The sequence below is a fragment of the Diospyros lotus genome, chromosome 9 (genome assembly GCF_014633365.1).
Source record: "Diospyros lotus cultivar Yz01 chromosome 9, ASM1463336v1, whole genome shotgun sequence".
Taxonomy (NCBI): domain Eukaryota; kingdom Viridiplantae; phylum Streptophyta; class Magnoliopsida; order Ericales; family Ebenaceae; genus Diospyros; species Diospyros lotus.
Window position 1 is genome coordinate 12,390,511 of NC_068346.1, and position 15,835 is coordinate 12,406,345.

At 35.4% G+C, this 15,835-nt stretch overlaps 1 protein-coding gene across 2 annotated transcripts; it reads left to right on the forward strand.

Moving 5' to 3' along the window:
* Positions 1-6,245: 6,245 nt before the first annotated feature.
* Positions 6,246-15,315, forward strand: LOC127809908 (RNA polymerase II C-terminal domain phosphatase-like 3). 2 transcript variants are annotated; one of them, XM_052349082.1, is made up of 13 exons: positions 6,246-7,272; positions 7,403-7,535; positions 7,629-7,684; positions 7,807-7,867; positions 7,944-8,345; positions 8,421-9,353; positions 12,476-13,072; positions 13,170-13,316; positions 13,414-13,682; positions 13,779-13,890; positions 13,972-14,229; positions 14,766-14,812; positions 14,966-15,315. In XM_052349082.1, the coding sequence occupies exons 1-13, from the start codon at positions 6,563-6,565 to the stop codon at positions 15,039-15,041; spliced, it is 3,801 nt and encodes a 1,266-aa protein (XP_052205042.1). In that variant the 5' UTR covers positions 6,246-6,562; the 3' UTR covers positions 15,042-15,315. The 2 variants fall into 2 exon arrangements, with proteins under 2 accessions (XP_052205042.1, XP_052205041.1); XM_052349081.1 differs by having other exon boundaries at positions 7,944-9,353.
* Positions 15,316-15,835: the final 520 nt, after the last annotated feature.

Genomic DNA, 15,835 nt, shown 5'->3' on the forward strand with positions numbered 1-15,835 from the left:
GCCTCATCACACTATTAACAACAAGGGCTTGGGGATGATTAGGATTTGTCAACCAACAATTCCCTTTAATTAAAATGAGCGTTTGATATATAGAGTGAATTGAGTCATTTATATATATATATATTATAATATTATTATTCCAAATACATTTTACGTATATTGCTTAAAAAATAAAAATTAATTGCACTAATAACACTTAAACTCATGCTTTTGAATAATAAATAATTTTTCAAACAAATAATTTACTACTACGTCAGAGTTTATTTTATTTAAATTTTTATCTAAAAAAAAATTAACAAATAAACTATAACTAATTTTTATTTAAATGTTTCTTTTCACGTACGTGTGTAAGACACATCACCTCTCTAATTTTTTAGTAAACGAGACTTAAGAAATATATATATTATTTTTTTATATGAAAATTTCAATCAAATCAACTCAAACTTGAGAAATAGTGATAGCCTCTACACACCCTTTATTATGGGTTTCTCCCATTATTATTCAAAATAGTTTTTAAATTTATTATTCATAATTAAACATATCCATAAGTACAATATATTAAAATTAATTTTTATTTTAAAACTAAAAAGAGCCATGAGCTATTAATTTTTATTTGTAAATGAATAAGAATAAAGAGAATAAAATAGAGATGACATCGACATTTATAGTAGTTCAACAATTTATCTAAGAGTGTTTTTGAAATAGATAAACACTATTCTCTAAATCTTGTGCTTTTTTCACAAGTTAAGTACAAATCTTACAAATGTGTTTTTTGGAATAGCCAAGCACTATTCTCTAAATCTTGTGCTTTTTTTCACAAATTAAGTACAAATCTTATAAATATTTTTCCGAACCAATAACCTTACACACTCAGTATTACGATTTAAGAAAAATGATTTATGAGATATATTCATATTATAATTAAGAAACCTTCATAAAAAATAACACTTAAAGTGTTTTACAATACGCACTGTAAGAGTTTTCAAATTTGTAACAAGACTAGATTTTGGATAGTGAAGGTTGCAAAAAAAAAAAATTGTAGAAGAAAAATGAAGGCGAAACTTTCTTGTTCTTTCATATTGTTTTGGCTTAAGCTCTCTTTCTTCTTCTTCTTTTTTTTTTTGAAAAAATTTTACTTGCACATCTTTATTGACATTCATTAATCAATTACTAATATACCCCTTCCTTAAACTCTAATTTACAATCTATGATACTTTAATAATGAGGGGTATATTGATAATTGTAAATTAGAGTTTAACTTAGGGATATATTAGTAATTGATTAATAAGATATCAATATAAGTGTCAATAAGAATGTACAAGTAGCATTTTTTTTTTTCATGTCCTTGTATAAACCAAATAATCAGCAGAACAACTACACTTGTTATAAAGAGTAATAGTTGTCATGCTCATATTAGCTACTAATAATCTCAACTTATTCTTTGAGTTGAAATAAGCAAGTTGAAGTCTGCAATAATCAAAGAAAAGTTAGATACACATTAAGAAATGTATTAGAATGAATCAATTGCATTCCAACGGGCCCGAAATTTAAATTTTCAAATGCGAGATACTAAATACTCGAGTATTGTAAATAGTGTAATTAAGAATCGTGCAGAGAGAACATTATTTCATATTTTTAAGTGTAAATTTCATATACTCAAAGTAATTTTTTTACCAATACTAGAGTATTTTTTGTTATTGCTTAAAACTCTCTCGGTGTTCCAATACAATATTTGAGTATTACTTTTTTATACTCAATTATTTTTAGGTTACATAAAAATACTCTCAAATTTTGTTTTCTTCATCTCATGCTTGATTATCTTTCTTCTAAGCCTAAAGACACTTCATAAATTCAATTTTATAAGAGATTATCATCTATATTTCCATGATTTGTTTTATTAAGTATCAAAATGATTAAGACTATAATGTAAAGGATTTAACAAGATTGATGAATATTTTTGAAACTTCCGTCCATGGCTATAATAATCTTCATTCAAATCAGCTGAAATTACTATCCAATATTTTGGTTATGTTAGGAAGGAGACAATCCTTGGAATTTCTCTCAAGTATATGGAAAATACTAACCAATATTCATGAGAGTGATCTAGTCATTAAGCCACTCAACCATATGCCTCATCTTGGTATCTCTTGGAAGCAAACAACTCTTGTGGGCTGTTTTGTAGACAAAAAGATACCATTTCCTGTGGTTTGACTATGGGCATAAGGCATAAATATGCATTCAAATTATTCCTTTATAGTCATTTGACCCCCCTACCTTGAAAATAAACTTATCATATCTCTGAGTTTTTAATTTTACTACAATTACACCTCATCTCTTAAATAAATACGCATGAGATACACATGCATTGTCAATGGACCGTCAGTGAGGGAGGGGGGAGAAAACAAAAAAGTTAATATGAGCTTCCTCGCTTCATTCTCCAATTCCATGAAGCTCCAGATCTAGAAACTTAGCTACCACCTCTAAAATGCTTGTGTTGATCTTGTCAATACTATCGGAGTACGATCCTCCTCCAACACCAAATCTGGAAAGAAAAATGCTAAGCTCTGGCCGATCTTCGCCACAACTGTGCCCAACTTTCAAGGTCGTTGTTTCTTCCACCATCCTTCACCGACAACTTTTATTTCCTCCTTTTTAGTTCGTCAATGACTTGCTGACAAAGGTATGTGTATCTCACGTGTACTTATTTGGGAGATGAGGTGTGTAATTGTAGTAAAATTAAAAATTTAGAGACATGATAGATTCACTCTTAAGTTGGAAGGGTCAAATGGCTATAAGAGAAGAGTTAGAAGGCATATGTATGCCTTGTGCCTTAATATATTGCTAATAAGGTATGTGCTTGTTTTCAGTGAGAGGAGGTCTTAGTCAAAGCCAATGGTTTTTACTTTTTAAGATTGCCCAACAAGCTACAAATGAGGAGTCTTCCCTTTGATTTCAACAGGAGGACTACTCTTTAAACAATGGGTCCTTGGTATCACATTAGCTAAGGAGCACCATTGTTTAATTTCAATATTGGTCAAGTTTTATAATGTTTCTCAAGAGTTTTGGACTGACATAGGTTTAAGCCACATTGCAAGTGCGATGGGCAAGTCGTTACATGCTGGTAAATGAATGGAGCAATTATTCCAGATTGGTTAAGCTCGCCTGTATATTGAGGGGCCAGTAGGGGTAAGAATTATCAAATAAGGACAATTTTATTGTGATGAGTAAATCCCATAACTGGCTTAGATAATCATGTTGAAAATGAGGTTGAATAGCACTGAGGAGCATAGGCTTGTACTAGGTCTGGTGTTTTTGGACGTACGATTGAGGACTGTCTTGGTACTAGTGAAAGATTAAAAAGATAAACGGAGCATTTAAAATTATTGTTTTAAAAATTAGATCAGATCGACGGATCGAACCGATTTAATCGGGCATCGGTGGCTTATTCGGTCCTATTTGACATAAAATATCAAATCTCCTTCAACCCAGTCAAAATTCGATCGGACCGGTAAATCGGGAACCGAGTTGACCCCGATTTTTTTCACTTTCTCACTTATTTTTAAATTTTTAATTATTAATTAATTCTTTAATAGCATATATAATAATTATATATAAAATATTAATTATATATTAGTTAACAATAGCATTTCTCATAATGATAATATATAGAATATTAGTATCTTAAATATATATTTAATATATATATTATTTAATTATAAAATATATATATGACATCATCCAGTCGGACCACTCCAGTCTAATCGGTCGGACCAACTGACCTATGACCCAATTAATAGGCCGGTTCGCTCTCCAGTCTAGTTTTTAAAACATTGTTTAAAATATAAGTTGAGTAGTTGAATCATGATAAATTGAGATCCACACTAATAAATCATAGGTTTGATTCATTGTCTTGAGCAGTGAGATAAAGTCTCTACTTGCGATTTAATTTTTTTGTCAAAATCAAATATACGAGTGATGAAAAATCACACAATTACGTTAATTCCAAAAAGATAAACCCAAAAATATGGAAGCAGCTATTTGGGATCCCAGGGAAGTAATTGTCCTTCCATCCGAATGATGCCAAATAATGCAATCCTACGTAAGTAATAAAAGCCAATCTCCAAACTAGGGTTGTGTCAAGGAGGTTCGTCAACTGACGTCACAGAGGACAAATCTGGATTGATTTACTCTTATTTGATGAGTTTTTTGGGATAGTGAGGATGTTAATTTTATTAATGAAACGTGACAGAAAGGTTAAGAAAAATAACATAAGAGTTTATTTCTTTCCAGTTATTTGGACACATGACATATAAATGATCCCTTCTCTTCCCTTTCTATTTAGAACTCTCCCCCAAAACAACACGGAAATAATCTCCATTCCCAAACATGGCGTAAGGGACCAACAGCATTTGCATAGACTATGACAAAATAAGTTGAACACAATCGTTTCTCTTCTATTTAACACATCTTAAAAGCACTTTTCTTTCTTTTAACCCATTAAGAGGCTGTTTGGCTTAGTAATTTGACCACTTTTAAGCTGTTTATGCAGCGTATAAGCTATGTGGTGTTTTAGTGCGAAGTGTTTGACAATAACAATCAGCTGAAAAGCTATGTAGTTTAAAAGTTATTGTAATAGCGTTTTACAAAAGTTGGTGCCTCCAACTTCGACAAAAAATGCTGCACTGTTGACCAACGAAAATACTATTCTGCCCTCATCTTTTCCCATCATCTTTCCTTTTTGCTCTTTTCTCCATCTTCCCTTTACTTTTGGCGATTGCTACCGCTGTTGCCACCGTTGTCGCCCCTTCTCCAGCTGGGCTGCTGCCATCGCCCTCTCTTCCAGATCCGCCATTGGCCGCTGTTCTTCTCCTTTTCGCTATGCAACGCTGTTCTTCTTGTTGTTCTTTGTGCAACGTGTATATATATACATATATATATTATATGTTATATGTATATATATAACACAAAATAATATATATTATTATTATATACAACATATATAATATATAGTAATATTGTATTAATATATTTTTAATAATTTTGTATAATTTATTAACTTTTAATAATAAAAATTTATATCATGTCTATTTTAGTCTTTTTGTCAAGTTTTAATAACTTATCAGTTATTTCAAATCAAATACATAAATATTAATTGATAGCTTAAAAGCACGTTTATCCAAACACATTATCAACTTAAACCCTATCTAACTTTTAACTTGAAAGTTAAATAACTTAAAAGCTGTGAAAAAAATCGATAAGCCAAACAGACTCTAAAAGATGCATTACACTAATTCAAATCACATCCAAATTAAAAATTTATTATGTCATCCTCAAAAGTTCATTAAAAGTTTCAAAAAAACTTAAAAGCCCAAAATATTATTTTGAGCTAAAAATGTGTAAATTTTTAATTTGATTGGGGTCTCACGTTACACGCAAATTGAATAATTCTAATATTTGTAAATTTTCTCGAGAGTCTTATAAAAAGGATAAACATTATTATTTAAAAATTTTAATAAAATCTTAGTACAAAATGAATAAATATTATTTATTAAAAAATTTAATTCTAATAAATATTAAATATTAAGATAAATATTATTTATAAAAAAAATCTCAAATCGATGAGATTTAGAATTGTCCTATTTTTCTCTATAAATAAGTAAATGTTTATTCCAAAAAGTATATGTTTTTTATATTGGTGTGAATTATGTTTTACAGTTCTTATAATTTTTAATGTCTAATTTAAGTATCAGAGTATTTGTGTAAGGACCTTTCTGTGTCCTCTGACTATTTTCTTTCTTACAAACTTAAGTAAGTAGACGATTATGTTCTCAATTAAATAAATTTATTATTATATTTTTATAACAACTCAATTAGTTTTGAAATATTTGATAAGATGATAAAGGAGTAATCATGAATCCAAAAAATCTAGGATTTGGATTAAAAATACAAGAATCTAATCTTATCACCATTCCTTTAAGAGGTTAAAGGAATTTAAATTTGAAACAGTCCCAATTCAACAATTTATGGAATGGAAGAAAACAAAGATACACAAGAGGTTGAAAAGCCAGCGCATCTTAGTTCACCGCTCCGCAGGCGTACGGAATCCTAATCCTTTCCGGATTGCTCACGTGTACGGCCCAGATTCATCCTCATCCCGCGTTCAACGTTTGAGTCCAAGTCTCTCTCTCTCTCTCTCTCTCTCTCTCTCTATATATATATATATATACACACACATACCCCTATTTTCTCTTCTATTGTTCTCATTATTCTCAGGCTTCAATTGGCGTCTCCCTCTCTCTCTCGCTCGCTCACGCTGTCAAAGGGTTGCTGGTTCTTACGCTGCGCCGTCGGTGCAGTTGGAATATAAAAAATCATCTCCGACCGTCAAATTGATAGATCCGGGATCAACGATCTGGTTGTATAACAACATTGAATATCTTACCGTATAAGCTCGTTTAGATCTAGGGCAAAAATTTATACAAAACCCTAAATTTAAGATCGCCTTTGTATTTAAATCTTCTGCTCTTATAGACAGATATAGATTAGGGATTTTGTGTCACATATGCTCGTCGAAGCCGGTTTGGAGCGATTTGTAGTGTTTAATAAGGATCGAGAACGAACCCTAATGGGCAGGGAGGAATGTCAGTCGGCGGAGGATATAGAGGAAGGTGAAATCTCTGATTCGGTTCCGGCCCAAGGGGTTCGTGAAGGGGGCTTTATTAAGCAGGAGGATACTGTTAGGGCTTCGCAGAATTTTAACAGCCACCAGAAGAAGCAGTCTCCTAGGGTTTGGATCCAGGATCTGTACAAGTATCCGATGTCCCGTAATTACGCCTCTGGTCTGTATAACCTTGCCTGGGCGCAGGCCGTACAGAACAAACCTCTCGATGAGGTTTTGGTTAGGGACCGCAAATCCAGTGATCACGACTCCAGCTTTAAGTTGAAGCGATCGTCTTCGTCGCCGTCGATGACTGGCAAAGAGGACAATAAGGCCAGTCAGGGTAACAAGGAAGTGATGGATAAAGATGTAATTGATTTGTGTGCTGATGAGGATGAGATTGTTCCAAACATTGAGAAGGAGGAAGGAGAATTGGAGGAAGGAGAGATTGATATGGACGCTGAGGTTCTGAGTGAAGGTGGCGGATTGAAGATGAGTGATGAGGGTGTAGATGAAATGGACACTGAAGAGAAAGAGATTGCGTTGGCGGCTCGGGTTAACTCAATTCGTGAAACACTTGAATCTATTGTAACCAAGAAAGACTATGTTGATGGGTAAGTTGATTGCTTTCTGGGTTGAAAATTGTGAGCAGTGTTTGATGAGAACAATTCAATTTGATTGTTTTTGACAATTTGTTGTGAAATGGGTAATTTGGGTTTACGTTGTTTTGGTTGTTTATTGTAGATCATTTGATCCGGCTTGTTCCCGTATACAGAAATCGTTAGACAGCTTGCATGAGCTGGTTTTGGAAAACTCAGATTCTACCACTGATTCTCTTGTTCTGCTTTCCGTTACTGCAATAAAGGCCATGAATTCTGTAAGATATCACATAATTCTTCTTTGCATTGTAATAGGATCGTAGTGCTGAAGGCACTGTAATACTTTGGAGCCTAAATTTAATGTCTTGCAGGTATTTTGCTCCATGAACCAAGATCAAAGAGAACGAAACAAGGGCACTTTTTTAAGGTTTCTATTACTTTTTTTTAAATAGGTTTCTATTACTTGCCATATTGTTTATGAATCTTCACTTCCCTAAGCACACAATGATAAGGTCACATATCCACTTTTTATTCTCGATTTGTTTTCAGGTTATTGTCTCACGCGAAAAGCCAAAAAGCTCCACTTTTTTCTCCTGAGCAGATGGAAAAGGTCTGTTTTTTAGCACCATATATCAGCATGCTGGAACTTTACCAGGCAAAATTTAACATGATTTATGTTGTCACAGATCGAGTTTATCCATTTGTCCTTGGACTCTTCTACCACTTTTGGGACTTTGAAATGCAACAATGAGGAAAATAATGCACAGATCACTGAGAGGGTGAATCAGAAACACTCTGATGCTTCATCTGAAACTATTTCTCACAATTTAGTTGATTCAATGAGAAGAGAACCAGTATCAACTTCTGTTGTATCTTTGCATCACAATGACACCGATGTGAATACAGAACCATTAAAATTAGGACCAAGTACTTGGGGTAGGGGGATCTTACTTCCCCTTCTAGATCTTCACAAAGATCATGATGAAGACAGCCTTCCATCCCCAACACGGGCAGCCCCACTGCTCTTCCCTGCGAACAATGCGCTTGCTGTTAGGAGTGTTGCTGTTAATGCAGAACTGGTACCTCAGGTAATTCATGAGAAAGAAGATGTTGTAATGCCTCCTTATGAACCTGATGCCCTAAAAGCTGTTTCTTCTTATCAGCAAAAATTTGGCCATAGTTCTTTCCTCAAGAGTGACAGACTTCCAAGTCCAACCCCTTCAGAGGAATGTGATGATGGAGGTGGCGATGTTGCAGGGGAGGTTTCTAGTTCTTCCATTGTTGGCAATTTCAAAACTGTAAATGCTTCAATTGTACCAGAACGAGTTTTTTCTTTTGGGCCACAGGTTGGCATTTCCAGTGGGCAAGGGCTGATAAATGTTAGGAATACTGGGCCGATGAGTTCAGGGCCTAATCCTACATTAAAATCTACAGCAAAGAGCAGAGATCCTAGACTTCGTTATGCCAATTTTGAAGGAAGTGCTATGGATATTAATCAGCAGTCATTTCCTATTATTAAGAATGGGCCTACCTTGGACCCCATTGGGGAAGTGTCAGGCTTGAGGAAGCAGAAGACGGTTGAGGAGCTTAATTTGGATGGCCCTGCAATGAAAAGACAAAGGAAAGGGTTGACAGATTATGTCACTGGTGACATGCAGACTGTCTCGGGATCTGGGGCGTGGTTAGAGGATAGAGGAACTGCTGGACCTCTGCTCTCTAGCAATGTAAGCCAGATTGTGGAAAACACAGGAGGTGATCCCTCAAAATTTGGAACTTCCATAACTTCCACTGGTACTGACATCAGTACGCCTGATGTAATGTTTACCATAAATAAGCACTTGTCAGGGGCAGGTGCCAACACCACAGCTTCCCTGCAATCTTTGTTGAAAGATATTGCAATGAATCCGTCCATGTGGATGAATATAATTAAGATGGAACAACAGAAGTCCATTGACCCTACAAAAAGACCTACCCTTACTCCTAGCTCAAACTCTATACTGGGAGCAGTTCCATCAATGAATATTACTCCAAAACCGGTAGCGACTGGGCAGAGAGTGTCAGGAATACTTCAGGCTCCTCCTCAATCAGCTTCAGTGGTGAGGATCTAATCTTAGGCCATTCTACAGAGCAAACTATATTTCTGTAATCATGCACGTAAATCATTTTAATACGTATCCTTGATAGCTGGATGGTAATATGTTTTACTTTACTTTTGGTGCATCTAACTACTTTTTTTGGGGCAAGTACAACTAAATATTTTTACCTCCTTGGCTTGAGTGTATTGAGTAGTTGATAGGAATCAAAACAAATAGAGAAAATAGTTATTGTCATTAGGAGTTTCAAATTTTATCCAAACATATTTTAGTTTCGTTAGGACTTTTAGTGGATTGTTTGATGGAATCTTGGTGGTTCTATGTTACCGTATTAGGTAAGAGTACTTCTGAAGAATTTTAGTTGTTTGTGTTTAAGGAGTTTTATCAATATATAGGGCTCATTAATGCAATATGAAGATATGTTTTTTTTTTTTTTTTTTTGATTTATTGATTGGATAAAAAATTATTGATTCTTCTTTGCTGAAATCCCTCTCGTTTCTTTCTCTTTCTATCTGGCTTCCTTCTCCCGCTATACCTCTTCTTATCCTTCCTCCCCTGATTTCTTCTCTTCAATCTTCTCTAAGTGTCTTTGTTGTCCGGCATCAGATTTGGTATCAGAACAACTCCAGTTCACTGTCATCAAGCTATTGTAGTCACTGTTTCTGTTGCTAATTGCATGCGCTGTTCGCTCTTGCTGTTCATATACACTGTTACTGGTTGCCAGGACTGCTGCCTGTTATTAGTTTTTTACACTTCTACAATTGCTGTTGCTTCAAAGTAATTACGACAACAAGACAGCGGAAGACAATATGTCGAGTCTTCTCAATATAGAAAATTGACAAAAACTTGAGACTGAGTAAGCAAGAGTAGTTCTAAAAGAGTTTTAGTTGTTTTAAGAGTTTTTTTCAAACCCCTATTTATATATAAGCAAACACCAGAATGGTGTTCTGAAGAATTGTCAATAATTTGATTTCCCAAAATGCTGTCCATGCATCCTGGTTAAAAAAATAAACACTAACAACAATATGCAACCACCAAAATTTATCTCCACAAATATCTTTTCTAATATATAAAAACAAACCCAGTTTTTGGTATTACATCTTAATGAAACTGTCATAATTTTGAATTCCTGGAAAGGTCTTCATCCTAACTGCATGAAATTCTATTATCTCAACACCCTTTTTTCCCCTCAAGTTGGGGTCAATAAAGTAAAATCATCCAAAACTCTCTTATCTGCTTGTTTTTATCCTGTAAAGATTCTTAAACTTTGAATATGTTTTTTATTTGAATAGATCTATAGTTATCTATTTTACCTTTTAATCTCTGCTTCCTAACCTTTATTTCTTCGTGTAAAGATTCACAAATTTTTTAATACACACACACACACATATATATATCACCTTCCTTGTCTCTGTGACTATTTAATAGATCATGTATCTAAATAAGTAAAGACTTTGAAACTTCTCATTAATTTAATGTATAGATAATTAATTAATTTTACAAAATATGTTAGTCTATATTTATATAATTTTATAAAATTAAATAATAAATGTATTATGCATAAATCAATTAACAATTTTGTGCATCGCATGGGCTGGATCATTAGTGTTTTTTAATTGATTGATTGAATAAGAAATTGTTAATTCTTCCTTGTTGGAATCCCTCTCCTTTCTCTCTCTTTCTCTTGGCTAGCTTCTCCCTCTATTCTTCTTCTCCTTCTTCCCCAAATTTCCTCTTCAATCTTCTCTGGGTTTCTTTGCTGTGCTGCATCAATAGTCCCTATAACTCTTATCATTAAAGTGTTATTCCTCATCATAGCTGATCCCAATCCCAGATGAAGAAAGATGGTTGCATTAGGTAGTTAACGACTAGTGGAAAAACCCTTAATCTTTTGTCATAGATTGTAAGCATAGAGGGATGATTGGTGAGGTAGAACTAATGTAGCTGACCAAATGGGATTAAGGCTTGGTGATCGTGCTTCATGGCCTGAGTGTGGTTACATCCTCTCTGAAATTGTTTAACAAGACAGGTTATTACCTTATTGGCTAATTTAAAGTTATAAGCATTTAATATTACCATGAAACCATCAATTCCTCAATGCAGTCAAAGGTGAGTGGCTCACTTACCTAGGCACTCGAGCTCATCAAGGCTCATGGATGAGCCTCATCTATCTCTAGGCAAGGTGGCTTCAATTAGGCAACACCTGGGCAATAGGTGTCAAAGGTGCTGACCTAGGCGTAAAGAAAGGTTAAAGAAAAATTGCCCCAAAAATAAAAAATGGCATGCAAGGAGGCATTTACAAACTGAAAATGAAAGAGGAAAGTAGAAGGAAATTGGAAAGTAAAGAGATTGTAGTTGCCTTTTCATTCTTGTCTCTTCTTTCTTCTTTTGTAGCTAGAAATATCACCAAGAAATTGATACCAGGAAGGTGAGTTAGAGAAGTCTCACCGGAGGTTGGCTGTTGATGGGCGATCCCTCTGATAGGCACATCCATCTATTTTTCTCCCTTTAATATGATATGGTGGGCCTAGTGATGTGGCAGACACCCCATCTCTAATTTTTTCTTTGGAATTCTAGTGTGCTGCTTTATTTGGGCTTATAGTTTGGCTTTCGACAGTTATACTAATTTTTTGTTCGTTCTCTATTTCTTTATAATATATCAAATTTCTTTTTGTTTTTCAGTATTATTACTGCCACCACAAGTGGCTTACAGATCTATTTCATTAAGTGGAGGCAGGAAAATATGATCTAGCTTCAAAATTTAAATTTTTGTGAGATCTCAAAGATGTTCACTTGAACATTATCCATTTATTGCAAGATCCTAATGTTATTTGTTTGAACATTATTAAAAGAATTTGTAGAGTATTTTAGAAGTCTTAGATCCATTATCTGATTATCTGTTCATGTTAGATATGTTACTAATTTTTTTTTGTCAATTTAGTGTCTTACTTAGGCCAGTGCATCCCCCCCCGCCCCGGCACCAGCACCTCAGTCAACGTAATGTCATATAGTGCCTTACCTCTGACTACCTTGCTTTTCCCTCCAGCTTGCAACTTTTTCTGGGTCAATGGTTGTCTTTTATCATTAAAGTTTTTACAACGTCCAATCATTTACCAAACTCGCAGGATGTCTCTGGAAAAATCCGCATGAAGCCACGTGATCCTCGAAGAGCTCTACATTGCAAATCATTTGAAAAGAATGGGAGCTTGGGACTTGATCAATCCAACACATATGCAGCTTCTAGTCCACAGGAAATAACGGGCAATTGGAATTCTCAAAAGCAAGAAGACCAGTCAGATAAAAAGTCGACATCTTCTCAGTTGTTCATGGGACCAGATATTACCCAGCAACTCACCAAAAATCTGAAAAATATTGCTGACATTGTGTCTGTTTCTCAAGCATCTATTACTCCAGTTTCTCAGATTTCTGCTTCACCACTGGTACAGGTTCACTCAAGTAGAGTGGACTATAAAGGCTTAGTAACAGAGTCAGGCCACCTGCAAAATGGGTCTCTCTCGTCATCTGAAGTGGCTGCTGGCCCCTCTCGATCACAGAACACCTGGGTTGATGTTGAGCATCTTTTTGATGGATTTGATGACCAGCAGAAAGCTGCAATCCACAGAGAGAGGGCTAGGAGAATTGAAGAACAGAAGAAGATGTTTGCTGCACGGAAGCTGTGTCTTGTGTTGGATCTGGATCACACACTTCTTAATTCGGCAAAGGTATAATAATTTCATCAAGTGGATACAATTGTTCTTACTATTGAAGCCTTTTAAGATTAGAAACATGATAAGCTTATTCTTCTATCTGCTCTTTCAGTTTACTGAAGTGGACCCGGTGCATGATGATATATTGAGGAAGAAAGAGGAACAAGATCGTGAAAAGCCACAGAGGCATCTCTTTCGGTTTCCTCATATGGGAATGTGGACTAAGTTGCGGCCTGGGATTTGGAATTTTTTGGAGAAGGTACCGTTTATGCTTTTTTTTTTTTTTTTCAAATTTCCACAATTGCCTTTTGCGTTTGTTGTGAAAATCCTGATACAAATGTGTGTTGGCATTTCAGGCTAGTAAGCTTTTTGAATTGCATCTTTACACCATGGGGAACAAACTGTATGCTACAGAGATGGCAAAATTGCTTGATCCAAAAGGATCCTTGTTTGCTGGGCGAGTTATCTCTAGGGGTGATGATAATGATGTTCTAGATGGTGAGGAGAGGGTTCCTAAGAGCAAGGATTTGGACGGGGTTTTGGGTATGGAATCTGCTGTGGTAATTATAGATGATTCTGTTAAAGTCTGGCCACATAACAAACTAAACATGATTGTTGTAGAAAGGTAAAGAAATGGACATATTTTAGGGAAAAACTAGAAGTCCAGTTTCAATCTGCTTGTTTTACCAATGCTCTTTTTCATGAACTACTTGTTTTGCAGGTATATTTATTTTCCTTGCAGTAGGCGACAATTTGGGCTTTTAGGTCCTTCTCTCCTTGAGATTGATCATGACGAGAGGCCAGAAGATGGGACTTTAGCATCCTCTTTGGCGGTGAGATCATATAGCCATGAGAATTGTCAACATGATTGTTTTTCTCCTCCCTGTTTATGTGTTTGTTGCCTTGAACAATAGGTCATTGAGAAAATACATCAGAACTTCTTTTCGCATCCAGAATTGGATGAAGCTGATGTCCGAAACATCCTAGCCTTAGAGCAGCGGAAGATTCTTGCTGGTTGCCGCATTGTCTTCAGTAGGGTGTTCCCAATTGGTGAAGCCAATCCTCACTTACATCCATTATGGCAGACAGCTGAGCAGTTTGGTGCTGTTTGTACCAACCAGATAGATGAACAGGTCACTCATGTGGTTGCCAATTCACTTGGGACCGACAAGGTATTTGCTGCTTACTCTTTCCCTGCATTTTTTATGACTATTCATCTGGTATTTGTTTATTTTTTTCATCTACTAGCCTGGTTCGGAGAAGTTTATTGGCATTTATAAGGGTAGGTATAGAATTTATTTAGGATATAGAAGGTTAAGCATCCAATTGTCATATGTTGAAAGCGGAGGAGGAATGGAGGATAGACATTGTTGGATAGGGATGGCAATTACAGCCCAATTTGACCGGTATCTTACAAATTCGGTCCATTTGGGGATGGTATGGACTTGAAATTTTCTTTGATGGGGGGGGTGGATGTGGACTGGGAAATAAAAGAACCTGTGCTGGTACAGGTTGTGTGGGGGGAGGTGCCTCCAATTCATATCATCCTAACCCTCTATATTAACATAATTGTGGACGTGATGCAGTTTGATATGACACTGCCCTGCACAAATGTGATAAGTGGGGGGTGAAATGAAGAGAGTTGATTTCCTATAACATACGTATTATGATCATCGCGAGGGCTAACCTAAAAAATTCTTCCAAACAGGTGAATTGGGCTCTCTCAACTGGAAGATATGTTGTCCATCCTGGCTGGTAAGAATTGAATTATTGCCTATAGTTTTGAAAATGTGACGGCAGTGGTGTCGTCTTTTATTACTTTTTTTTTTCTTTTTTTACATATTTGAATTTAATTTCTTTTTTTTTTGTGTGGTGTTTTTGTCATTTTTACGGCTAAAACAATTACAGGGTGGAAGCTTCTGCTTTGCTTTACCGGAGAGCAAACGAACAAGATTTTGCTATAACTATAAACAACCACCATTGAATCCCACCACCCTGATAAATATTTGACCGGATAAAGGGGATAAACAAAAGAGAAAAAGAAAACAAAAATCAAAGCCATCGTTTTTGAAGTTGAGTCGGAGGGGGGAAGGCACAAGAAGAAGTTGATGCCTAGGCATCATGGGACATACATACATACATACATGGGAATGATGCCCTAAGTTTTGGGTTTGGGTTTGGTTTTGATTTTTCTTTGAAATTAACTTAAAAGTGCTGCCGCTGTGCCGTCGTTGCATTCCGCCGAGGAATGGATAAACTTATGACCGGTTTTGAGGCATTCAAATTATGTGGACAACCGAAACATCTTTCACCGTCAGAGCGGATAGGAATTAGGCTGCTGAAGGTAACACCCAATACACTGGATGGATGGATGGTTCGGACTGCGTCACATCACGTCACTCAAATAATTTTGGATTTGGCTAATTTTTTTTTTTATATTTTATTTTTATGTGTGTGGCCAAATCTAAAATGCAAATTTGAGAAGATACTCAAAATCCCAAGTAAAAATGCTGGAGTTGGAAGGAACTGAAGACGGAGGGAGCATTGCAAAATGTTGAGAGTTCGTGGGCATTAGATAGGGTAGAGAACGACCCATGAGCGGAGTGGGGCTCAACTGGGCTCTCTGTTGGGTGTTCAGCTCGAGTGAGAGTGAGTGGTTAATAGTGAATGATAAAATTTTCAAATGTGGTGGTAAAGTCAATACAATTTTTGGATTTAACTGGGTGGGATTTATAATGTTTTTAAGAATATTGAAACAAAAAGTTTTTTTTTTTTTTT